At 41.5% G+C, this 26559-nt stretch overlaps 1 protein-coding gene across 1 annotated transcript in view; it reads left to right on the top strand.

The window, feature by feature from the left end:
* TSHR (thyroid stimulating hormone receptor) overlaps window positions 1-25852 on the top strand; it is a 165590-nt gene extending 139738 nt beyond the window's left edge. The window contains exons 10-11 of the mRNA XM_060166142.1: window positions 21910-22098; window positions 24234-25852. Of these exons, the coding sequence (XP_060022125.1) occupies window positions 21910-22098; window positions 24234-25647 (1603 nt within the window). The 3' untranslated portion in view covers window positions 25648-25852. The remainder of the gene's footprint in view (window positions 1-21909; window positions 22099-24233) is intronic.
* The last annotated feature ends 707 nt before the right edge of the window (window positions 25853-26559 follow it).

Below are 26559 nucleotides of genomic sequence, written 5' to 3'. Positions count from 1 at the left end.
AACTGTTTTCCAAAATGACTATCCCATTTTCTAGTCCCACCAGTGAAGTGAGTTTCATACTTGCCAATCCATTGTATTATCAATCTTTTTTATTCTAGCCATGCTAGTGGGTGTAAAGAGATATCTCATGGTGGTTTTACTTTGTGTTTCCCTATTAATGATGTCAAGCACCTTTTCATGTACTTGTTAGCCATTTGTATATTTTCTTTTTACGAGGGTCTGTTCAAATATTTTATCCATTCTTAAAGTTGGGTTGCATGCCATTTTGTTGTTATTGAGGTGTGGTCCTGAGAAATCAAATCAGTTTTAGTCCTAACTACCAGTCCTCTGTCATCCCTAGTTTATTCTCTCTTTCTGTTTCTCTTTTCTTTCTAAGGAGAAATAGCTAATCTGAAACAAACTCACACAAGGTGTTCATTAACTCATTCTGAAGATATTTTACTGAGCACCTACTGAACTCCATGAAAATTATAAGAATAAGATACAACCTCTGCCCTGAAGGAGGTTACAATCAAATTCAGGAGAAATGTGAATAAGGCACTATAAGTTTAATGTAAAAAGAGCCATAAGAAGTATTTAAAGAATCAAGATAGCATTTCTGGTTAGGGTGACCAGCAAAGGCCTTTTTAAAAGAGGTGGTATTTGAGATGGGCTTCAGGTGAGGGGCAGAATGACAATAGACAGAGACAGAAACTATAAGAGGAAGAACAAAGGCAAACATACAGGAAAACAGGATATATTCTAAGAGCAACAACAACCAAAAAAACATAATTTGGGCCAAAGAATAGTGTCTGAAAAGCGCGTTGTGTTGAAATCATGTTATGGGAACATGACCTGACTCAGCAGGTAAGGATGACCCACTGAAGGTTACCATGGAAAGATTAGTAATAGCTGCATAATCCATTACAGTTTGTGGTCCTCTTCAACTCACCCCATGCTTCCTTTCCTTGGCCTCTGCCCACACTTGACCCTGACTATATTAACCCTGGGTAGCTCTGTCCCAGCCATGGCACTGGGACCGCTCATCTCTACATCCTGGCTGTTTGGCAGGCACTGGCCCTCCCTCAGAGGGAGGGAAATCAAGCCCAAAGACCTAATCAGCCTAGTGTTCCTTGTCTTCCTTTCTGTGCCTGCCAGCAGAGCCTCTGGAGTAGCTCTCTTGGAGAGGAAGGGAGCTTCCTAAGGGTGGAAAACCAGAGGGGTTTGTCTACTAGGCTGCTCTACTCTGGGCTGTGAAATGAGTTACAAAGACAAACAGACCTCTTGCAGTGCCCGACTTGGGCACCAAGCCAGACTCATGCCAAGGAAGCCGGGTTGTCAGGGAAGCAACCAAAGCAGGATAAGCAACTTCTCCTCCTAAGTCATACACCCTTTTCTCCAGAGGCACAGCAAAGGAGAGGGCCTGTGGCCATTTTGTAGAGTCTATGAGAGCTGCAAGGAAGGTCTCAGAAGAAGTTGAAGAGAAAGAGAAGACAATTACCTTTCCAGAATTGTGTGCATGCTGGCTTCTTGCTAAAACAAAAGGACGGTCTGCTTCAGCCCTAGGAATCTTTGGACCAAAGGAGTTACGTCAACAACTCAGGATACTTGATTCCCCCCAAATCCAGATTTATTGATCAGTAGCATCTCTTACTACCATAGCCATTGATATGAGAAGAAAGGATTAGCACTTCAAGTCACGGAAATCTATAATGATAAGGTTACGTTTTACAATTATTGAGAAATTTTCAGAGCATTTCCCAACTAGGGGGATGACTCTGGTAGGAGAAGGATGATGGAGTTATTGCAAAGATCCTCAAAGCCATACAAACCTTTCAGCTCCTTCAATTGACTAAAAGCCCAGCTACTATTATCCTCAAAAGATTTTTACTTTAAATAAAGTTCTCCAAAGCACTGAGAGCCACTGTCCTAGAGCAATGGCCTCAAATGATCATGCATTTTACGTCAGGGGATTCAGTCTGAGTAAAGGTTTTTGTATCTATGCCACGCCAAAAAGTAAACTAGGATGACTGCATCTCTAAAAAAGAATAACTCACAAATCCATTAACTGTTTCTTTTAACTCAGTTTTGCTAAAGTCAATTATTTAAAGGATTTTTACTTTGATCAAAACTGATAGAAGGTGAAAGAATCTTTACTGAGTCTGAATTCTAGGTAAACAACACTTGAAGTTTCAGGGAAAAAATTAGAAAAAAAATTCTAAACCATATTAATTTTCTAAACCAGTTTTATTAACTAATCAGTGCTCTTTAGCCAAGAGCCCTCAACAGTGAATCTTCAGAATCAACAGTGAATCTTCAGAATAAAAAGCAAGTAGGAACACATATTTTTCTCTGCAACTTTACATGTAAATAAATCTACTTTTTAGTGAGTGCCTACTAGTCTCAGTGCTAACCATTTTAAAATAAATTATTTTATTTTATACTATCAATCCCAAAGGTTTCTGACCTCTCCACACTACTCCACTCATAATTTCTGGTAATTTTACCCATATCAAGTCTCAGATGATGAAAGAAGAGAAATGAGATTGCATAGGGCCAAATAGATGAGGCAAAAATCATGCGTACTCTGTTCTGTGGCAAGTTTTACTCATGATTTTATAATTCACTAAAAGATGCTGATAACAGGTTGATAGGAGGGGTGAATCAACCTGGGATTAAATTTTTAAATAAATAACCCACAAATATAAATAAAGAAGCAGTTTACAGTGTATACAAATGAGGCACTCAATTCTTCCCAAGCAAATATGGATGAGTACTAAATCTTTGACTCTTCTGTGATTTTTACTCTTGGAACAGGTGGAAGGAAATAAGGTAGTTAAGGGTTTTCATTCTGACATGCTATCTCTGTCAAGTCTATGAAATCCATTTTGTTAATTATGTTCTGCTTCTGAGTCTAAAAGAAACAAACACTCGAAAGAAAGTGGACTTTTCACTTCTCACAGACTGATAGTGATGGTTATTATGTATGTGTGTTGTGCGTCGGGGAGGACAGGGGAGAGGACTTAACACTGAGGAGGACATGTTTGTGTTTCAGCATTTGACTGTCGGTAATACCTTGCCATCATTTCCTCTTGTTACTGTGTGGAGGAGCTCCCACCTTACTGAATTACAGTATACAGGTAGTTTTTCATTCCAGGATATATAACGCTGAGACAGTCAACTCCATGAGATTTCATAGGTCATGGAAGCTATAGTCTTAAATGAAGTGTAATTATGCAAACTCAAGAGCGAAAAGAAAGAAATAACAGTGATTATCGGAGTTACAAAGCTATTTTGTTTGTACGCAAAGACTTCAAGAAAAGATTGGTAATTTATGATCATCTAAATCTTTAGACAAACATTTTCTTATTAATAATAGGGGCAATTTTTGAGCTTCAGCTGTGTGCTAGTTTCTTTACAGATCACCTTGAGTCTCTTTAACTATTCAGTAGTAGGTGCCATGATCCCTATTTAACAAATGAGAAAACTGAGGTGCAGCGATATCAGGTAAGTCCCCAAGGTCACCTGGCCATAAGCGGTGATATTAGGATGCAAACCCAGCCCTAACCCAGAAACACCATCAATTTACAGCACATCAGGTCAACCCCTTTCACATAAGATGATTCTTGCTCCTGTTGTAATCCTCCAACGTTGCTTGATCATTTTCTTAAATTTCTACTTGAACATCCCCAGTTCTTGATCATCTGACTCTGAAAAAAACCAAAGTCCTCACCAAGGCCTTCAAAGACCTATGCTGTTCGCCCCCCACCCATGACCCAGTATCTCTGATCCCATCTCCTGCATCTTTCCTCACCACTCCACTCCAGCCACACTGAACTGGTGCCCCCAGGCACATTCTCACCTTGGGGGTTATGCACCAGCTGTTTTCTCTACCCAGGAGGCTCCTTCCCCAGATATCCATGGGGCTTGCTCTTCTGACTCCTTTGAGTTTTTGCTTAAATGTAAGCTTCTCACTGAGGTCTTCCCTGAATTCCCTGTTTAAATTAGAAGCTGCCCATCACCCTTCATCCCATTTCCCTACTTCCTTTTTCTCCATGATACTGAGCACCATCCAAACTTCTAGCTATTTTAGACATCTACTGATTTGTTTACTCTTTCTCCCTCCATTAGTATGTAAATGTAATGGGAGAAGAGATTTTTTTCTATCTTTCCCCATGGTTGTAACCACAGCGCCTGATACAATAACTCACACAGAGCAGAAGCTCCTTAAGAACGCCTCTTTTCTTATGGGTTCTCCGAAAATGAGCAAGCCCAGTAGCGAAGTAGTCCATGTGAACAACTTGCAAATTCTTGTTGCAAGTCAATCCTCATATGAAAAAACTAGACAGTTACCTGTGGGCACCGGCAGCTTGGAGGGATCTTAAAGTAGAATACCTGATTTTAAAACATGCTAATGATTGACTCATGTTGTAGAAACATAAGCAGTTTATATAGAATGAGGTCGAGGCAGATGCCCTCCTGCCTCCTCATTGTTGCTTTTGGACCATTATCTCTCCTCCTCCTTAAAACCTCTCCCAAACTTTGACTCTCGTGCCCTCAAACATTACCACCCAAATATACTTTTATTTTTTTTAACCACTCTTTTTTTGGTGTGAATTCTATACAAACCTTTTTTTTTCCAATTTTGTTTTATTTTCTTTCTTTAAAAAAATTTTTTTTTAATTCAAGTATAGTTGATTTACCACCCATATATCTTTTTTGTTGTGATTTGTGAACTCCAAAGTTACTCTATCTCATTTCTTGAAGCTCTCAGCACCTGATGTACTGTTACTGATTCCTCTAACACTACTCCTTTCATAATTTTTGTTGATTTCAGTATCCATGTGGATCTTCTTTCCTATACCTTGGCCTCTGACTTCCACTCTAGTAACCTTGTCCTCCTGGCCTCTGACTTCCACTCCAGTAACCTTGTCCTCCACTCTACCTCTAGACTTCAGGTCCATGGCCAATGATTCCAAACCCTTCATAATCTCAGTCTCAAACATTCTGCTGTCTTTCCACATGTTTGCTTCTAATACAGTCATTCCTTCAATTCTTCGGTCTTACTAGGAGCTACAATCTATTACTAATATTTCACTGTCTTTCACCTCTCTCAAGTCTTCATTTCTTCCTTATGAAGCTTAAATTCCATATCTATCATTATAAGCACTGATCTGTACACACAGCCAACTAACTACCTTGACCCTCTCTCTATCATCCTTGCATAGAAAAACCCTACCTTGGTTAAGTCCAATTCCCACCTACTGTGGTCCTGGACTTTTGCAGGTGGGCTTGGCAAGTGGTTTCATTTTAAATCATTCACCCCAGGTGGGCCCCAAATGCTGTACAGCAATAACATCCCATTTCCCTAGGCACTCTCCCAGATGAACATGTCAGACCTCTTCCCCTCTCCTCAATTCTCTAGTCCTCTCTCATTCTCATGCCCAGCTGATCACCTTGACTTCCATTTCATTTAGAATAAAATCAATCAGAAGAGAATTCCTCATGCTCCCACCACCACATCTACCCACCTTCCTGTATCTATGTCTACATCCTCTGTCTTCTCTCCTGAATTTTAAGTCACTTTTTAAGGCTGGGCCCTTCACCAAGGTCCTGGGTCCCATGCCCTCTCAGCAATTCAAGGGCATTGCTTCGGCAATCCTTGCCCTTCTGTCCCATAGCATCTATATTTTCCTCTTTACTGGATTATCTCCCATGGACATTTAAACATGCTATTGTTTCTCCCATCTTAAAACAATATTTCTTGAGCCTATGGATTAAAAGACACCTAAGAGACATATCAGTCAGCTGTAATACTTAGGTCAACTTGGCTCCTGACTCCAGTGAGACAACTACCTTGCCTCTCTTGGAACACTGATTGAATATTTGATGACTTTAAAGAGTTATTATTATTTTTAAGTGTTCTTTTATTTTTAAAAGATACTTTAACTTTCAGGACTATATGCTGAACTACTTATAATTTTAAAATATCCCTTCAACTCCATATCTACCTCTGTGTCCTTTTGTAGCAAGACATCACAAAAGAGTTGGCTAGAATCCTAAATCCTCTCCCCCAATCCCTGTTAAGCTCACTCCAATCACGTTTTCACCATGCCACCAAAACTGCTCTTTTCAAGGTCACCAGTGACTTCCACAGTTGCTAAATCAAATGGCCAATTCTTAGTTCGTGTCTCAGAAGCATTTAACTAGGTTGATGACTTCATCCTCCTTACAATACCTTCTTCTTCTGGCTTCCAAGACACCACTCTCTCTTGGTTTTTCTCCACACCTCTGATTGCTCCTTCCCAGTCTCCCTCTCTGGTTCTCCCTCTTCTTCCTGATCTCTTGTTGTTGGAGTACCCCAGGGTTCCACCTGTGGCCTTCTTTTTATCTCTCTTTATCCGTGTCCTTGGTGATCTCATCCACTCATATGGCTTTGCATAATGCCTGTGATATCTAAATAGAAGTCTCCAATCCAGACAACTCTACCAAATTCCAGACTTATAACACACTGCCTACTTGACACTGCCACCTGGATGTCTCATAGGCATCTCAAACTTGACCTGTCAAAACTAGACCTCTGACCATTCCTCCAAATTTGCTTTACCTTCAGCCTTCCCCATCTCAGGAAATGGCAACTCCATTCTTCCAGCTGCAGACCATATGTCATGGAGTCATTCTTGACCTCACTTGTTCTTAAACCCCCATATCCAAATCCATCAGAAAATCCCATTTGTTCTACCTTTTAAATCTATACAGACTCCAACAATTCTCAGCATCTCCACTGCTACCACTCTGGTCCAAGGCACCATCTTGTCTATTGTTGGTCTCCTTGATTCCACCCTTTGCTCCCTTTGGTTTATTCTCAAAGCAGTAGTTTGATCCTTTTAAAATAAGTCAGATTGTACCATTCCTCTGAAGGCTTTTGATCTCACTGTGATGAAAAGACAAAGTCCTTTTGATGGCCTACAAGGCACACGTGATCTGGCTCCCCATTACCTCTCTGACTTCTTCTTCCACATTTCCTAACCCCCTACTGTCTCAGCTCCAGCCATACTGGCCTCCCTGCTTGTTTAAACATACCAGGTACACTCTCATCCCAGGGACTTTGCACTGACTGGTCTCTCTGCCTGGAAGGCTCTTTCCCAGATATAACTATGGCTCTCTCCCTCATCTCCTTCAGATCTTCGCTCAACCAACTCCTCAGTGAGGTCTTCCCTGACACCCATCCCCATCTCTAATTGTGACTTACCTCTGGGCTCTTCCTTTCCCCTACTCCGAATTGCTTCTCCCCATGGTACTTATCGTTATCATCTAACATACTGTTACTTTTTAGAAAAAATTATCCCTCTCTCTAGAATGTAAGCATAAGAAGAGCAGGAATTTCTGCATGTTTAGTCAACTGCTATAACCCTAGATTCTAGAACTGTTCCGTGAGACATAGAAAGCAATCAATAAATACTTATTGAATAAATGCACATGCTGTTTTAAAATTTTAAACAAATAATTAAACAAGCTCACTGTCTTGAACTTATAGCTTTTAAGCCCTAGTTATTTTTAACTCAGTATCGATAAATTAATTAAACTGCTTTTTAAGCAGTAAGTTAATCTTCTTTCTGCTCTTAGATGCATTTCATCTACCAATTTACAGATGTGACTACACATTTATAATGGATCAGCTTCTACATACTGACCTTTAGAAAACCCCACATTCATTACAAGCAAACATAAAAGAGACTTGCAATTGCTGCTGAAACATTGGCAAGCCGATTAGTGCTTATTTAATTTGCAATTGAATTCATCAAAGGTTAATCGTGTATTTGATAATGACAAAATATCTCACACAAAAATAGAAACTGTTCCAATGTTTGGGGATGCTAGAGCACCTAATCGCTTCTGAGGAGCAATTTGTTCTTCCTATGACATCAAATATCAGTTCGGTCTTTTCTTTTTCCTGGCATCCTTAAAATTTGGTGATATTCTTGCCCAGTATATAACCCTGCAGGCCTCACTCTCTCCAAATTCAGGTCCTGTTACTTTCATTAGACACTTAACTTGAGATGGTTCCCATGACCTAGGCAATTAGACTTCAAACTGTCTGCCAGGCTCAGCTAAGCTGCATTCTGTTTTGTGAGCAAATACTTGCTAGAGACAAATTCTCTTGAAGTTCAGTGCCCATCACTTGATGAGCTCCTTGTGGAAAGTGCCAGAGTCAGTAAGAGAGGGGGAGGCCCTCCAGCTAGTAGGCTTCATTCGATATGGCTGCACTCACAAAGGAATTCAGGTCCTTTAACAGCTGATAGCTACTCTCCATATTGTTATCACTTCAAAACCAAAATTTAAAAATTAAACTATATTTTGAAGGATTTATTTTAGGAAAGATACACTATTAGGAAATTCTGGATTCAAACTGGTCAAATAAAAATTTAGATGAATGTGAAAAGATACAGCTTCAAATAACTTAAAATGATCCCTGCCTTGTTAAGTCTGAGGATTTCTTCAGACTAAGGCTCTTTCTCCATCAACTCCAGATTTGGAGATTGTCCAGTGTGGCTCAGCACTCAGTAAGTATTCATTCTCAGCTCTTGCACACTTCTACATGCTAAATGGAGTAGTGATTAAAAGTCAAAGATGATGCATTGAACTTAAGCCTTTATTTCTTCTCCCTCCCGAGATCCCTCTTAAAAGATGGGAAAGAAAATTTTAATGTACATAAATCAACAAGGACAAAGAAGACGGGTGAGGGCAAATGGATGGCCTGGAGAGCTACAGAATTCTGGGGGGAAAAAAGGCAGAGGAGAAGGAGACAAAACCCACACGGAGCATATATTCAGAGGCAACTTCTTGCCCTGCAGAATCTCTGAAGGGTATGAGATTTAGCAGTGATGGATGTGACATGTGGCAAGAGACGTGGGACTAAAAACAAAAGGATTAATTGAAGGTCTCTGTCTGGAAATGGTAACCCTCCACCCCATTCATGCAAAACACCAACAGCCAAGTACCTCCCCTCTAAGCTGGAGATTGAAGTCTTTTTTCTGAAGAAGTTGAAAAACTCTAAAACAAAAAAGACCTCCACATTGGCATTTTAGGGTTCAGCAGCATAATGGCCATCTCCCCACAGAATTGCCCTAAAGCACAGTCTACTGGTAGACAAGCTCCCTATCAGATTTTCAGTGCCTTGTTCTTCAGCATGAATGTGACACCAAGGAACACAAGCCAAAGAATGCTTCTAACATGAAAGATCAAAACCAAGAAAAACAAATGGGGGGTGGGGGTGGGGAGGGGGATGAGTCTGGAGGAACCAAAGACGTTAAAGAGAACAGAAAAGAACTTTTTACAAAGCAACAATTAGTGACCTGAGATAAATCTGAGAAGATGTTTTATCCCTATAACAGTAATGATAATAATGGCTAATATTCATTGACAACACACTGTCAGTTGCTGTTCAAGAAGATGAGGCACAAAATGTTAAGTAACTGATAGTAAGTGGGGAAGCCAAAATACAAATCCAGATAGTGTGAATTGAAAACTCATGCTCCTAACTGTGTGTATGCGTCCTCAAACATGCTATAAAAAAGGAAGATAAAACAGGAAAGCACTCTTTAAAAATGTATTTGACAAGTATATATTCAGAGCCTTCTGTCTTCTAAGCACCAGTCTGTGTGCGAAAAATATAGCGATAAACAGAACAGGCAGAGTCCCAGCTCTCATCAAGCTAAATTTAAAAAATTCAAAGCCAGGCACAGAAAGACAAGTACTGCATGATTCCTCTTATCTGTGGAATCTAAAAAAGTTGAACTCATAGTAACAGTAGAATGGTGGTTGCCAGGGGATGGGGGATGAAGGAAATAGGAAAATGTGGGTCAAGAGGTACACAGTTTCAGTTATGCAGTGTTAAGTTCTGTCTAATACACAGCATGGTGACTATAGTTAATACTATATCGCATACTTGAAATTTGCTAAGAGAGTAAATCTTTTTTTTTTCATTTTAACATCTTTATTAGAGTATAATTGCTTTACAATGGTATGTTAGTTTCAGCTTCACAACAAAATGAATCAGTTATATATATACATATGTTCCCATATCTCTTCCCGCTTGCATCTCCCTCCCTCCCACCCTCCCTATCCCACCCCTCCAGGCGGTCACAAAGCACCGAGCTGATCTCCCTGTGCTATGCGGCTGCTTCCCACTAGCTATCTACCTTACGTTTGGTAGTGTATATATGTCCATGCCTCTCTCTCGCTTTGTCACAGTTTACCCTTCCCCCTCCCCATAGCCTCAAGTCCATTCTCTAGTAAGTCTGTGTCTTTATTCCTGTTTCACCCCTAGGTTTTTCATGACATTTTTTTCTTAAATTCCATATATATGTGTTAGCATACGGTATTTATCTCTCTCTTTCTGACTTACTTCACTCTGTATGACAGACTCTAGGTCTATCCACCTCATTACAAACAGCTCAATTTCGTTTCTTTTTATGGCTGAGTAATATTCCATTGTATATATGTGCCACATCTTCTTTACCCATTCATCCGATGATGGACACTTAGGTTGTTTCCATCTCCGGGCTATTGTAAATAGAGCTGCAATGAACATTTTGGTACATGACTCTTTTTGAATTTTGGTTTTCTCAGGGTATATAACCAGTAGTGGGATTGCTGGGTCATATGGTAGTTCTATTTGTAGTTTTTTAAGGAACCTCCATACTGTTCTCCACAGTGGTTGTATCAATTAACATTCCCACCAACGGTGTAAGAGGGTTCCCTTTTCTCCACACCATCTCCAGCATTTATTGTTTCTAGATTTTTTGATGATGGCCATTCTGACTGGTGTGAGATGATATCTCATTGTAATTTTGATTTGCATTTCTCTAATGATTAATGATGTTGAGCATTCTTTCATGTGTTTGTTGGCAGTCTGTATATCTTCTTTGGAGAAATGTCTATTTAGGTCTTCTGCCCATTTTTGGAAGGGTTGTTTGTGTTTTTGTTATTAAGCTGCATGAGCTGCTTATAAATTTTGGAGATTAATCCTTTGTCAGTTGCTTCATTTGCAAATATTTTCTCCCATTCTGAGGGTTGTCTTTTGGTCTTGTTTATGGTTTCCTTTGCTGCGCAAAAGATTTAAGTTTCATTAGGTCCCATTTGTTTATTTTTGGTTTTATTTCCATTCTCTACGAGGTGGGTCAAAAAGGACCTTGCTGTCATTTATGTCATAGAGTGTCCTGCCTATGTTTTCCTATAAGAGTTTGATAGTTTCTGGCCTTACATTTAGGTCTTTAATCCATTTTGAGCTTATTTTTGTGTATGGTGTTAGGGAGTGATCTAATCTCATACTTTTACATGTAGCTGTCCAGTTTTCCCAGCACCGCTTACTGAAGAGGCTATCCTTTCTCCACTGTACATTCCGCATCCTTTATCAAAGATAAGGTGACCATATGTGCGTGGGTTTATCTCTGGGCTTTCTATCCTGTTCCATTGATCTATCTTTCTGTTTTTGTGCCAGTACCATACTGTCTTGATTACTGTAGCTTTGTAGTATAGTCTGAAGTCAGGAAGCCTGATTCCTCCAGCTCCGTTTTTCGTTCTCAAGATTGCTTTGGCTTTTCGGGGTCTTTTGTGTTTCCATACAAATTGTGAAAATTTTTGTTCTAGTTCTGTGAAAAATGCCAGTGGTAGTTTGATAGGGATTGCATTGAATCTGTAGATTGCTTTGGGTAGTAGAGTCATTTTCACAATGTTGATTCTTCCAATCCAAGAACATGGGATATCTCTCCATCTATTTGTATCATCTTTAATTTCTTTCATCAGTGTCTTATAATTTTTTGCATACAGGTCTTTTGTCTCCTTAGGTAGGTTTATTCCTAGATATTTTATTCTTTTTGTTGCAATGGTAAATGGGAGTGTTTTCTTGATTTCACTTTCAGATTTTTCATCATTAGTGTATAGGAATGCCAGAGATTTCTGTGCATTAATTTTGTATCCTGCTACTTTCCCAAATTCATTGATTAGCTCTAGTAGTTTTCTGGTAGCATCTTTAGGATTCTCTATGTATAGCATCATGTCATCTGCAAATAGTGACAGCTTTACTTCTTCTTTTCCGATTTGGATTCCTTTTATTTCCTTTTCTTCTCTGATTGCTGTGGGTAAAACTTCCAAAACTATGTTGAATAAGAGTGGTGAGAGTGGGCAAACTTGTCTTGTTCCTGATCTTAGTGGAAATGCTTTCAGTATTTCACCATTGAGGACAATGTTGGCTGTGGGTTTGTCATATATGGCCTTTATTATGTTGAGGAAAGTTCCCTCTATGCCTACTTTCTGCAGGGTTTTTATCATAAATGGGTGTTGAATTTTGTCAAAACCTTTCTCTGCATCTATTGAGATGATCATATGGGTTTTCTCCTTCAGTTTGTTAATATAGTGTATCACGTTGATTGATTTGCATATATTGAAGAATCCTTGCATTCCTGGAATAAACCCCACTTGATCATGGTGTATGATCCGTTTAATATGCTGTTGGATTCTGTTTGCTAGTATTTTGTTGAGGATTTTTGCATCTATGTTCATCAGTGATATTGGCCTGTAGTTTTCTTTCTTTGTGACATCCTTGTCTGGTTTTGGTATCAGGGTGATGGTGGCCTCGTAGAATGAGTTGGGGAGTGTTCCTCCCTCTGCTATATTTTGGAAGAGTTTGAGAAGGAAAGGTGATAGGTCTTCTCTAAATGTTTGATAGAATTCGCCTGTAAAGCCATCTCGTCCTGGGCTTTTGCTTGTTGGAAGATTCTTAATCACAGTTTCAATTTCAGTGCTTGTGATTGGTCTGTTCATATTTTCTATTTCTTCCTGATTCAGTCTTGGCACGTTGTGCTTTTCTAAGAATTTGTCCATTTCTTCCAGGTTGTCCATTTTATTGGCATAGTGTTGCTTGTAGTAATCTCTCATGATCTTCTGTATTTCTGCAGTGTCAGTTGTTACTTCTTTTTCATTTCTAATTCTATTGATTTCAGTCTTCTCCCTCTTTTTCTTGATGAGTCTGGCTAATGGTTTATCAATTATTTTTATCCTTTCAAAGAACCAGCTTTTAGTTTTATTGATCTTTGCTATCGTTTCCTTCATTTCTTTTTCATTTATTTCTGATCTGATTTTTATGATTTCTTTCCTCCTGCTAACTTTGGGATGTTTTGTTCTTCTTTCTCTAATTGCTTTAGGTGCAAGCTTAGGTTGTTTATTCGAGATGTTTCCTGTTTCTTAAGGTAGGATTGTATTGCTATAAACTTCCCTGTTAGAACTGCTTTTGCTGCATCCCATAGATTTTGAGTCGTCGTGTCTCCATTGTCATTTGTTTCTAGGTATTTTTTGATTTCCTCTTTGATTGCTTCAGTGATCACTTCGTTATTAAGTAGTGTATTGTTTAGCCTCCACGTGTTTGTATTTTTTACAGAATTTTTCCTGTAATTGATATCTAGTCTCATAGCATTGTGGTCGGAAAAGATACTTGTTACAATTTCAATTTTCTTAAATTTACCAAGGCTTGATTTGTGACCCAAGATATGATCTATCCTGGAGAATGTTCCATGAGCACTTGAGAAAAATGTGTATTCTGTTGTTTTTGGATGGAATGTCCTATAAATATCAATTAAGTCCATCTTGTTTAATGTATCATTTAAAGCTTGTGTTTCCTTGTTTATTTTCATTTTGGATGATCTGTCCATTGGTGAAAGTGGGGTGTTAAAGTCCCCTACTATGAATGTGTTACTGTCGATTTCCCCTTTTATGGCTCTTAGTATTTGCCTTATGTATTGAGGTGCACCTATGTTGGGTGCATAAATATTTACAATTGTTATATCTTCTTCTTGGATCGATCCCTTGATCATTATGTAGTGTCCCTCTTTGTCTCTTCTAATAGTCTTTATTTTAAAGTCTATTTTGTCTGATATGAGAATTGCTACTTCAGCTTTCTTTTGGTTTCCATTTGCATGAAATACCTTTTTCCATCCCCTTACTTTCAGTCTGTATGTGTCTCTAGGTCTGAAGTGGGTCTCTTGTAGACAGCAAATATATGCGTCTTGTTTTTGTATCCATTCAGCCAATCTGTGTCTTTTGGTGGGAGCATTTAGTCCATTTACATTTAAGGTAATTATCGATATGTATGTTCCCATTCCCATTTTCTTAATTGTTTGGGTTCGTTATTGTAGGTCTTTTCCTTCTTTTGTGTTTCTTGCTTAGAGAAGTTCCTTTAGCATTTGTTGTAAAGCTTGTTTGGTGGTGCTGAACTCTCTCAGCTTTTGCTTGTCTGTAAAGGTTTTAATTTCTCCATCAAATCTGAATGAGATCCTTGCTGGGTAGAGTAATCTTGGTTGCACGTTTTTCTCCTTCATCACTTTCAATATGTCCTGCCACTCTCTTCTGGCTTGCAGAGTTTCTGCTGAAAGATCAGCTGTTAACCTTATGGGGATTCCCTTGTGTGTTATTTGTTGTTTTTCCCTTGCTGCTTTTAATATGCTTTCTTTGTATTTAATTTTTGACAGTTTGATTTGTATGTGTCTTGGCGTATTTCTCCTTGGATTTATTCTGTATGGGACTCTCTGTGCTTCCTGGACTTGATTAACTATTTCCTTTCCCATATTAGGGAAGTTTTCAACTATCATCTCTTCAAATACTTTCTCAGTCCCTTTCTTTTTCTCTTCTTCTTCTGGAACCCCTATAATTCGAATGTTGGTGCGTTTAATGTTGTCCCAGAGGTCTCTGAGACTGTCCTCAGTTCTTTTCATTCTTTTTTCTTTATTCTGCTCTGCATTAGTCATTTCCACTATTTTATCTTCCAGGTCACTTATCCATTCTTCTGCCTCAGTTATTCTGCTATTGATCCCATCTAGAGTATTTTTCATTTCATTTATTGTGTTGTTCATCATTGTTTGTTTCATCTTTAGTTCTTCTAGGTCCTTGTTAAATGTTTCTTGCATTTTGTCTATTCTATTTCCAAGATTTTGGATCATCTTTACTATCATTATTCTGAATTCTTTTTCAGGTAGACTGCCTATTTCCTCTTCATTTGTTAGGTCTGGTGGGTTTTTATCTTGCTCCTTCATCTGCTGTGTGTTTTTCTCTCTTTTCATTTTGCTTATCTTACTGTGTTTGGGGTCTCCTTTTTGCAGGCTGAAGGTTCGTGGTTCCTGTTGTTTTTAGTGTCTGTCCCCAGTGGCTAAGGTTGATTCCATGGGTTGTGTAGGCTTCCTGGTGGAGGGTACTAGTGCCTGTGTTCTGGTGGATGAGGCTGGATCTTGTCTTTCCGGTGGGCAGGTCCACATCTGGTGGTGTGTTTTGGGGTGTCTGTAGACTTATTATGATTTTGGGCAGCCTCTCTGCTAATGGGTGGGGTTGTGTTCCTGTCTTGCTAGTTGTTTGGCATGGGATGTCCAGCACTGTAGCTTGCTGGTCGTTGAGTGAAGCTGGGTGCTGGTGTTGAGATGGAGATCTCTGGGAGATTTTCGCCGTTTGATATTACGTGGAGCTGAGAGGTCTGTTGTTGACCAGTGTCCTGAAGTTGGCTCTCCCACCTCAGAGGCACAGCACTAACTCCTGGCTGCAGCACCAAGAGCCTTTCATCCACATGGCTCCTTAATTTGGGATGATTCATTGTCTATTCATGTATTCCACAGATGCAGGGTACATCAAGTTGATTGTGGAGCTTTAATCCGCTGCTTCTGAGGCTGCTGGGAGAGATTTCCCTTTCTCTTCTTTGTTCTCACAGCTCCCAGGGGCTCAGCTTTGGATTTGGCCCCACCTGTGCGTGTAGGTCGCCGGAGGGCGTCTGTTCTTTGCTCAGACAGGACGGGGTTAAAGGAGCCGCTGATTCGGAGGCTCTGGCTCACTCAGGCCGGGGGGTAGGGAGGGTCACGGAGTGCGGGGCGGGCCTGCGGCGGCAGAGGCCGGCGTGACGTTGCACCAGCCTGAGGCGCGCCATGCGTTCTCCTGGGGGAGTTATCCCTGGATCCCGGGACCCTGGCAGTGGCGGGCTGCACAGGCTCCCCGGAATGGGGGTGTGGATTGTGACCTGTGTTCGCACACAGGCTTCTTGGTGGTGGCAGCAGCGGCCTTAGTGTCTCATGTCTGTCTCTGGGGTCCGCACTTTTAGCCGCGGCTCGCGCCCGTCTCTGGAGCTCGTTTAAGCAGCGCTCTTAATCCCCTCTCCTCGCGCACCAGGAAACAAAGAGGGAAGAAAAAGTCTCTTGCCTCTTTGGCAGGTCCAGACTTTTCCCCGGACTCCTTCCCGGCTAGCCGCGGTGCACTAACGCCCTGCAGGCTGTGTTCACGCTGCCAACCCCAGTCCTCTCCCGGCACTCCGACTGAAGCCGGAGCCTCAGCTCCCAGCCCCGCCCGCCCCGGCGGGTGAGCAGACAAGCCTCTCGGGCTGGTGAGTGCTGGTCGGCCCTGATCCTCTGTGCGGGAATCTCTACGCTTTGCCTTCTGCACCCCTGTTGCTGTGCTCTCCTCCGCGGCTCCGAAGCTCCCCCACTCCGCCACCCGCAATGTCCGCCCGCGAAGGGGCTTCCTAGTGTGTGGACACTTTTCCTCCTTCACAGCTCCCTCCCGCTGGTGCAGGACCCGTCCCTATCCTTTTGTCTGTGTTTATTTTTTTCTTTTGCCCTACCCAGGTACGTGGGGAGTTTCTTGCCTTTTGGGAGGTCTGAGGTCTTCTGCCAGCGTTCAGTAGGTGTTCTGTAGGAGTTGTTCCACGTGTAGATGTATTTCTGGTGTATCTGTGGGGAGGAAGGTGATCTCCGCGTCTTACTCTTCCGCCATCTTCCCAGAAGTCCTATGTCTGAGTCTTTAAGAGAGTAAATCTTAAGTGTTCTCACCCCACTACATCTCACCACATTACGTCTGTGGTAATGTCCAAACATCTCACCACATTACATCTGTGTGAGGTGATGGATATGTTAATTAGCTTGATTGTGGTAATCATTTCACAGTGTATACATGTATCAGAACAGCACTTTGTACACCATAAATATATACAATTTTTATTTGTCAATTATACCTCAATAAAGTGGGACATTGTTTTAATTAATTTTTTAATTCAATAGAAGAGATGGAAGATACAGTCAAGGAATTTTACCAGAAGATTCAATAAAAATAATAGCAGAAAATTATAAGAAAAGATGGAGATATGTCTGATGGTTCCAGGATGGTCCTTTTCCACTTACCAGGAATTCCAGGGAAGAAACTCAAGTTACTGTGTTATTCCAAGGCACAAGTTATCCTGGGAACAATACCAAAAATTGTCTTACAGGTGAAGAGCACAGGTCTCCAGATTGAAGCGACCCCTCTATCCCAGTGTCCAGCACAATAAATGAAAAAAGATCTATATCTATATCAAGGCACACTTTCATGAAATCTCACACCAGGGAAGAGAAGGCCATATAATTATTTCACAATATACACATATCTCAAATCATCATGTTGTACACCTTGCACGTAATATATGTCAATTATATCTCAATAAAGCTGAGAGAGAGAGAAGGCTATAAAAGCTGTCAGAGAGTAAAATCACATCAATGACCAAAGAATATATGGAATCTAAATAAAAAAGAAAAATGGTTCTGAAGAACCTAGGGGCAGGACAGGAATAAAGACACAGAGGTAGAGAATGGACTTGAGGACACGAGGAAGGGGAAGGGTAAGCTGCGACAAAGTGAGAGAGTGTCATGGACATATATACACCACCAAACATAAAATAGATAGCTAGTGGAAAGCAGCTGCATAGCACAGGGAGATCAGCTCGGTGCTTTGTGACCACCTAGAGGGGTGGGATAGGGAGGGTGGGAGGGAGATGCAAGAGGGAGGGATATGGGGACATATGTATACTGATAGCTGATTCACTTTGTTATACAGCAGAAACTAACACACCATTGTAAAGCAATTATACTCCAATAAAGATGTTAAAAAAAAATGACCAAAGAATAAGAACCTGAATGGCACCGTACTTACCAAAAGCAACACTGGGTGCTAGAATTCAATAGAGTAAAGCCTTTAGAATTCTGAAGAAAAGTGATTTGCAACCTAAAATTTATAGCCAGGTAAAGTGTCAATTGAATACAAGAGTAGGGAAAAAAGTCATTTTCAGTCATACAAGGACTCAGAAAATATCTTGCATATATGACCTCCAAAAAATTACTTGGAAATGTACTCCAGGGAATTCCCTGGTGGTCCAGTGGTTTGGACTCTGCACTTTCACCACTGAGGGCGTGGGTTCAATCCCTGGTGGGGGAACTAAGATCTTGTAAGCCGGGAAAAGAAAAAGAAAGAAAGGAAGGAAGGAAGAAAAGAAAGGAAGAAGGAAAAAGAGAGAGAGAGAGAGAGAGAGAGGGAGGGAGGAAGGAAGGAAGGAAGGAATAAAATGTACTCCAGTGAAATGAGGGAGAAAACCAAGAAAGAAGACAACACAGAATTCAGGAAGAGACTTGCGCTGGAGAGAGGGCAGAGACTTAGAGAAGCGTGAACTGTAGACATTGGAGGAACCATGGGTTTCAAGCTGGAAAGCAACAAAACTTGTTCTTTCCACGTTTTAGAAAGAACATCCTGTCCTAAGTCTGAAGGCAGAATTAGTAGACACTTTCTGGGAGACGAGTCTGGAAGTTTTTGCAAAACTCAGTTGAAATGTAATTCAGACCTAAACTAAGGTGGTAGTTATGAGAACCATGACACTGTAGACCCATAAACAGCAGAGCTGAAATCTGATTGGGGGTCTAGCTCAATTGCATTTTACTGTAAACATTCATGGCATGAATACTGAACAAGGACAAGAGAGAATCCACAAGGACATAAGCCCTGGAAGATGGCACTTGGTGGGCAGGAAATAAAGAAATACCAGCAGGCTTAGAGGGAAGAATCATTCCATTGGGTAATTTTGAAAAGAGAGACAGTGCTACATCCACTGGGAGGTATAGGAGCTCCTACCTTCCTTTCTGCAACACTCAGAGCTGTCTGATTAAAACTTTAGATCTCTGCAACAGAGGTTAAATTTTTTTAAAGGGGGGGTTGAAGGGGAAGCCGTTGTTCCCCTTGCTTGACTCTGTAAGGGCTGAAGTAGCACCAGTGCAGCAGCCTACATCAGGAGAGGGCCGTACCTCAGAGCACTTCAGGAGCAGTAGGCTTAATGGATACTTAGAGCTACATCAAGTGGCTCATGCCAGTGGGGAGTGAGATGGCTCCAGATAGATTCTAATTTGGGCTGTAAGCAGTCTGTGGCCCTGAGATGAGGTTGGAGAGGAAGGCAAGGGCCAGATCTGCAGGGCCTTGACAAGCATGGTATGAAGACTAGATGTTATTCATGTACATTAGGAAGTCACTGCAAGGTTTTGAGCAGGAGAATGACCTTGCTCCACCCATATGTTACGACTACTCTACTGCTGTGTGGAGAATGGACTGGAAGGGAGTAAGAGCTGACAAGAAAACTACCACAGCAAGAGATGCTGTTAGCTTGAACCAGAGAGCTTCCATTAGAGATGCAAATACGAGCTCTTCTGGAGTTCACATCCCTGTATTTTGCTCGATTAAATGGACGAGGAGCAGGTTGGTGTCAGGGTGGGGGATTAGAAGCTAAATTTGGGATGGATCTGTCAAGTTGGAGATGCCTGTGAAAAATCCATATGGAAATGTCAAATAAGCAGTTGACTATATAAGCCAAGATCTGGGCTGGAGCTGTATTTGCTTGGTTCCTTGCTTCTGATTTGAGCTTAAACTCCAGATTGTGGCAAGGAGGGCATTAACATTGAACACCTACTATAGGCCAAGTACCAATTATGTTACAGATGTTTCCATCACAAAGTTTATGCACATTTTCCAAAAACGCCTTCCCAATTCAGCCCCACTAGAGGCTACCTGGGAAATGCTCATTGCAGACACTCAGACAAATCAGGGAGTAAATTCCTCCCCCCCACCAGGTTGCTAACGAGTTCCTGGAGGGGTTGCTGCACCTGGATCTATGTTCAAAGACTCCAGAGACCTGAAGATATGAAGGAGCCTGGTGATAATCCCAGCCCCCAGCCACTGAGCTGTCCTAACCTTCAAGCCTTCCCGGCTGAGTCCCAGACAGCACAGAGCAGACACAAACCATCCCCTCCATGCCCTGTTCAAATTCCAGGCCCACAAAAGCTATGCTTGTAATAAAAAGATTGTTGTTTGATGCCATTTAGTTTGGGGGTATTTTGTCATGCAGTAACAGGAATGGTTACTAAAGTGTTTTCTCAAGAAATATCTATTTAAAGACACAGACCTACTAGAGAATGGACTTGAGGATACGGGGAGGGGAAAGGGTAAAAAAAAGAGATATCTATTAAAATGCAAACGCACTACTTGGAAGGATAAACTCTTTCAGATGAACACACACAATCAGTGTATCCAACAGACAGCAAAGCAGAAAAAAGGAGCCAAGAGATGCTCTCTTGTTTCACCGACAGAAAAGAGACACGTAAGTGGCCTCCAGAAAACCGGAGGCATAAAGATGGCCACACCATGAAGACACACGGCTAAAAGAGAAAGAGATGCATCCAAAGGAAGATGAGGCAGGAGAGCAAAGTCCAGCCTCATTTACCTCACAGTTGGGCTTAATTCCTCAACTCTCTCACTAACCACAAAGTTATTCATTTAGGCCAGTTTTTCCAAATGTACTTGCTTAATGTTAAAAATCACCTGGGGATCATATAGTAACAAGCACCAAGGGTAATTATTACCCCCAGGCAAGTTTGGGAAATGCTGAAATATGGAATTTTTAAATTAAATATAAAAAAAAAGCGAACGTGACAGCCTCCCCCCAATAATCACAGTTCTGCAGTGAATGGGGTTAATACTCAAGCTTCCTGTTTATAAAAAGCAAGTTGCAAGTTCTAGCAGCCTTGAACCCTGAGAATGTAAATCCCAGCTAAGTCCAATTACAATAATGTGGAGTAGAAGTTGAAAATATTGGAATTCATTTGCTAATCAGTCATCACTAATTATATGAAACATTAAAAATATGACTGTAAAAAGAAGGAATATTTAATGGTCAATTTAATTCAATTGATAAAATATAAAATAAGAGAGATGTTAGTTTAAATATTTATGGTCTTATTCAGGCTGTTACTCAACACAAGTAAAAATGATGGAGCAAGATACATAACCTGGATTCTGTGGGACTGAGAAAAGAGCAGGAAATGTCACACTAAAAGCCATGAATTAATTCTACTTTAGTAACTGACACTAATGTCTACACTGTCCCCAGCCTCACCACCTCAATCTGAATCTCATTTCAAATTGTTAATATAAATCCTGGAGTTTTCTTTCCCAGAATACATTTAGAGCCTTCTAAGGAATCTGTGGCGAGATTGTTCTGAGTCATGAAGCCACCATGTAACTGGTTATGACTCCCAAGTTCTGCGTCATTAGGAGAAGACTTTCATGATACTGGTATTGATCCATATCGATGAACACTTTATCAATCCCAAAACCCTAGCCCCCACAGAGACTGGGAGCAATTTAGTCCCCTCTGAGCCTGTTCAAATTTATTGCTCTTGCCTCTTGAGACCATTTAGCAGTTATATGATGTAGTTTTATTTATATGATGAGTAAAATTGACATCCATCTCTGATTCCCAGAGTTTGTGTGTATTGTAATGGGTAAAACAAAATGTCTGCTGAACTATGTATTATTTGTACTGATAGATCCTGGAGTTCTAAACAATAGAAATGGAAGTCCCTTGCAACATACCAACCTAGAAGCATAATATCCATCCTTAGACCAGTGGCTGTGTGTAATAACTCAGAGTGCATATTCTACAGCAGAAAGCATTGTGTCATCTCCCCATTAATCCCAGGCCTGTCTGTCTTTCTGGCCAAGAACTGGAAGGCCCTGGCTGCTCACCATCTCTCTGTATCACTGTTCTCTCCCTCCCAGGGATGTCTCTCATACCAGTGTTACTGCCCTGCCATCCAAAGGCCTGGAACACCTGAAGGAACTGATAGCAAGAAACACTTGGACTCTAAAGCAACTTCCACTTTCCTTGAGTTTCCTTCATCTCACACGGGCTGACCTTTCTTATCCGAGCCACTGCTGTGCTTTTAAGAATCAGAAGAAAATCAGAGGGTAAGTGACAGTGTCTGGAATAAGTGACAAAAGGCTTTGGTGGAAGTTGAATTAATTTCTGGGTTTGAGGAAGAAGCTCTGTGGTTTGAAAACCAGGTGAAGAAGAATTTGGAAACATCCGTCAGAGACATGAAGTTCATGGGACACAGTGACTGCAGACCGAAAGTGGTTGCAGATAAGAAATAAGGCCTGTGTCGCTGGATCACAGCAGGGGAGGGAAGGATTTTAGGTGATGTTGTAGGAGAGGCAGGAATCTTGTAGAGGTTACACGACATGATTTCTGGCCTCCAGACCCAACCCATATTAGGTGCCACAACTATGAGGACGAACTTAGGAACAACACGAGCAATTGGATTACCTGGTCAGTTCAGGCCTTGCAAATGTCACAGCTCCCTGGTTACAGTGTGGGCTTTGTAGTCACCTGGGTTTGTGTCCCAGCTTTGCCACTTCCTAGCTGTGTTATCCCACCCTACTCACTTAACCTTCCTGAGCCTTTGTGAAGGGAGATCGTAATGCTACCATTTACAGAGGTTTTGAGAAGAGCAAATGAGAAACTGAGTAGAAAACACCTATCACCATGACCTGGAATTTAAGTTCTCATAATATGTATTATTTTATTAACAGGCTGCTTGTGGGGCTGCAAAAGAGGGATGGCCTTCTTTTTCTCCCATGCTCTCTCTGAATCTCGTCTTCACCTACAGTTTCACTCTGCATCATTTCCCCTTTTGTGTCTGTTCTTCATTTATCTCTTATTCACTCCCTCTTGGCTTCTATATAATATCTGCGGGTTGACTTCCTGCACTCAGACTAGCAGTTGTAAATAAGTTGGGATCTAGCTGTGGGGATAGAAGCCAACAGGAAAGTTGAACAGCTGTGCAAAGAAAGCTACTGAGGGCATAACAGCGGCAGAAAACTAGGAGTGGGATATGGGGACGGTGTCAGCCAGCCCTGAGCAGAAAAGGGACCAGGGACAGGCGGGAGGCTAAGGTGGACCCCGAGGGCAGTATCCAGATTTCTCGTCAACCTCCAAACAGGTTGGAATAGGCAGTCCACCAGGCATTTTAAGCAGAGCTCAATAGATGAATCTGCTCAGCAGCTAAAGCCAGTTAAAGAATGCCATTTAGGGAATTCCCTGGTGGTCCAGGGGTTAAGACTCTGTGCTTCCACTGCAGTGGGCACTGGTTCGATCCCTGGTCGAGGAACTAAGATCCTGCATGCCGTGTGGCGTGGCCCAAAAAAAAAAAAAGAATCCCTTTTGATATCAGTCTGGAGAGCTAGTGAAACACTAAATCTTACTTCCATAAGCATGTCTGAACAATAGTGTCCATTTATTCATTTGTTCAATAAATATTTATTGAGCACCTGTTATGTGCCTGGCACTGTCCTATCCACAGCAAGAGCCTTCTTGCATTTTGTTAACGTTCTAGAATGGGAAGTCAGAAAAGAAACAGGCAAACAAAAAGAAGATATTAGATAGTGCTGTGAAGAAAATAAACACAAGGCTCAGGCAATGTATTAAGGAAGACGAAGGAAGCCTCTTCTGAGGAAAGAAAATCTGAGTTTAAAACTGAATAATGAGTAGAGGCAGCCATGAGTTTTTCAGGCAGGCAAAGGGAACATGGAATTCTAAAGCTCTGAAGAGGAAAAAAAATAATAATAGTAACCAAAATATACATGGCACTAACAATGTTCCAGGTGCTGTCATAAGAACTTCAAAATGATAAACTCATCTAATCCTTTAACAATCCAAAACGAAATAGATACTCTCCCTATCCCGTTCTACAAATGAATAAACCAATGTTCATAGACCTACCCAAGATGAAACAGCCAGTAAATAGTAGAATCAGATCCTAACCTAGGCAGACTGGCTCTAGCATCCATACTTTTTTTTTTTTTTTAAGTCACTGCTGTTCTTGAACTGGTTGCAGACGAGAAATAAGGACCAATGTCAGTGGATCACACTTGGAGAGGGGAGGGTTATAGGAAATGACATAGGAGAGACAGGCCTGACCAGATCATGTAGAATCTCACAGAATCATGTATATCATACGAAGTAGTTTGCACATTTTGCTAAGTGTTGTGGGGACTATTAGAGGGTTTTCAGCAAGTGGTGACTTATATCTACTGCCTTGCAGAATCCTTGAGTCTTTAATGTGTAATGAGAGCAGTATTCGGAGCCTGCGTCAGAGAAAATCTGTGAAAGCTGTAAATGGTCCCTTCGAACAAGAATATGAAGAGGATCTGGGTGACGGCAGCGCTGGGTACAAGGAAAACTCCAAGTTCCAGGATACCCACAGCAACTCTCATTATTACGTCTTCTTAGAAGAACAAGAGGATGAGATCATTGGTTTTGGCCAAGAGCTCAAAAACCCCCAGGAAGAGACCCTACAGGCCTTTGACAGCCATTATGACTACACCGTGTGTGGGGGCAGTGAAGACATGGTGTGTACCCCCAGGTCGGATGAGTTCAACCCCTGTGAAGACATAATGGGCTACAAATTCCTGAGAATCGTGGTGTGGTTTGTTAGTCTGCTGGCTCTCCTGGGCAATGTTTTTGTCCTGCTCATCCTCCTCACGAGCCACTACAAACTGACTGTCCCACGCTTTCTCATGTGCAACTTGGCCTTCGCAGATTTCTGCATGGGGATGTACCTGCTCCTCATAGCCTCCGTAGACCTCTACACGCAGTCTGAGTACTACAACCATGCCATCGACTGGCAGACAGGCCCTGGGTGCAACACAGCTGGTTTCTTCACCGTCTTTGCCAGCGAATTGTCAGTGTACACACTGACAGTCATCACCCTGGAGCGCTGGTACGCCATCACCTTCGCAATGCGCCTGGACCGCAAGATCCGCCTCAGGCACGCCTACGCCATCATGGTTGGGGGCTGGGTTTGCTGCTTCTTGCTCGCCCTGCTCCCTTTGGTGGGAATAAGCAGCTATGCTAAGGTCAGTATCTGCCTGCCCATGGACACCGAGACTCCTCTTGCCCTGGCATATATTATCCTTGTTCTGTTGCTCAACATAGTTGCCTTTATCATCGTCTGCTCCTGTTACGTGAAGATCTACATCACAGTCCGGAATCCCCAGTACAACCCGGGGGACAAAGACACCAAAATTGCCAAAAGGATGGCTGTGTTGATCTTCACTGACTTCATGTGCATGGCCCCAATCTCATTCTATGCTCTGTCAGCACTTATGAACAAGCCTCTCATCACCGTTACCAACTCCAAAATCTTGCTGGTTCTCTTCTACCCACTTAACTCCTGTGCCAATCCATTCCTCTATGCCATTTTCACCAAAGCCTTCCAGAGGGATGTGTTTATCCTGCTCAGCAAGTTCGGTATCTGTAAACGTCAGGCTCAGGCATACCGGGGTCAGAGAATTTCTGCAAAGAACAGCACCGGTTTTCAGGTCCAAAAGGTTACCCAAGACATGAGGCAAAGTCTCCCCAACATGCAGGACAACTATGAACTGCATGAAAACTCCCATCTAACCCCAAATAAGCAGGACCAAATCTCAAAAGAGTATAAGCAAACAGTTTTGTAAGTGGTAGGGGGACTTGGGCTGGTTTCTTGAGCATGCATTCCAACCACTGACACAACACACAGTTGACCCAACCTGCAGGTAGTGTTCAGCTCTGGAGAGGGACTAGCCTTAACCTAATCATTGCCTCCAAGAAGGAAGAAAGGCTACCGACATGTCTGAATCCCAGGTGATATCAAAGTAATGTATACTTTCTGGAAGAGTTGCTGGATGCTAAGTGCAGTGATGACATTGTGTAAAATGCTTAATAAATATCACCTGAGCCATGTTGACATTGAGCTTTCTCACTTTCATATGGCATTTCATACTAAAGCTTCAGCAAATGGCAAATGCTATTAACTTGGTTGGTGACCACAAGATAAAACTGGCCCCATGTTGGTTTAGTTCCACTTCATGTTCCCTGATACAACCCAAGAGAGTTTGAGTCCCTAGAAACTGAAAAGTCAAGCAGAATATCATGCACGGAACAGCTATTTTGACACATGAAGGAGGGGGAAGGTGTAGATTTGAGTTGTTTTTTCAGACTCTGAAACTTAATCATCTCTGCACAAGAATCTACCTGATGTGACCCAACTGTTGCCTGGAAAAACTGGCAAGATTTCAGCTGTTGTGGCTGAGCAGACTAAGAATTACTCTTCTTGGCCAGTCTTCTGGCATTAAAGATGTGAACTCTAGAAAGTACTTATAAATAGTGACAAGTGGGAATTATGAGCGGGGCACACTAGATCTCCCACTGATTAATAAAGCAGGCTGGACACTAGTTTACTATTGGATCTTGGGCAAATTACTGGGCTTCTAAAGTCTGTAGAAATGAAGGAGATTGATGGCCTCTTCCAGTTTTAAAACTCCATGTATATCCCTTTCCCTCAAAACATAGGTTGCCATGACAAAGAGAAAGAAAAACAATAAGGAAGC

The sequence above is a fragment of the Lagenorhynchus albirostris genome, chromosome 1 (assembly GCF_949774975.1).
Source record: "Lagenorhynchus albirostris chromosome 1, mLagAlb1.1, whole genome shotgun sequence".
Classification (NCBI taxonomy): domain Eukaryota; kingdom Metazoa; phylum Chordata; class Mammalia; order Artiodactyla; family Delphinidae; genus Lagenorhynchus; species Lagenorhynchus albirostris.
Note: the sequence above shows the minus strand (reverse complement) of the source record. Positions and strands in the feature narration are given on the sequence as shown.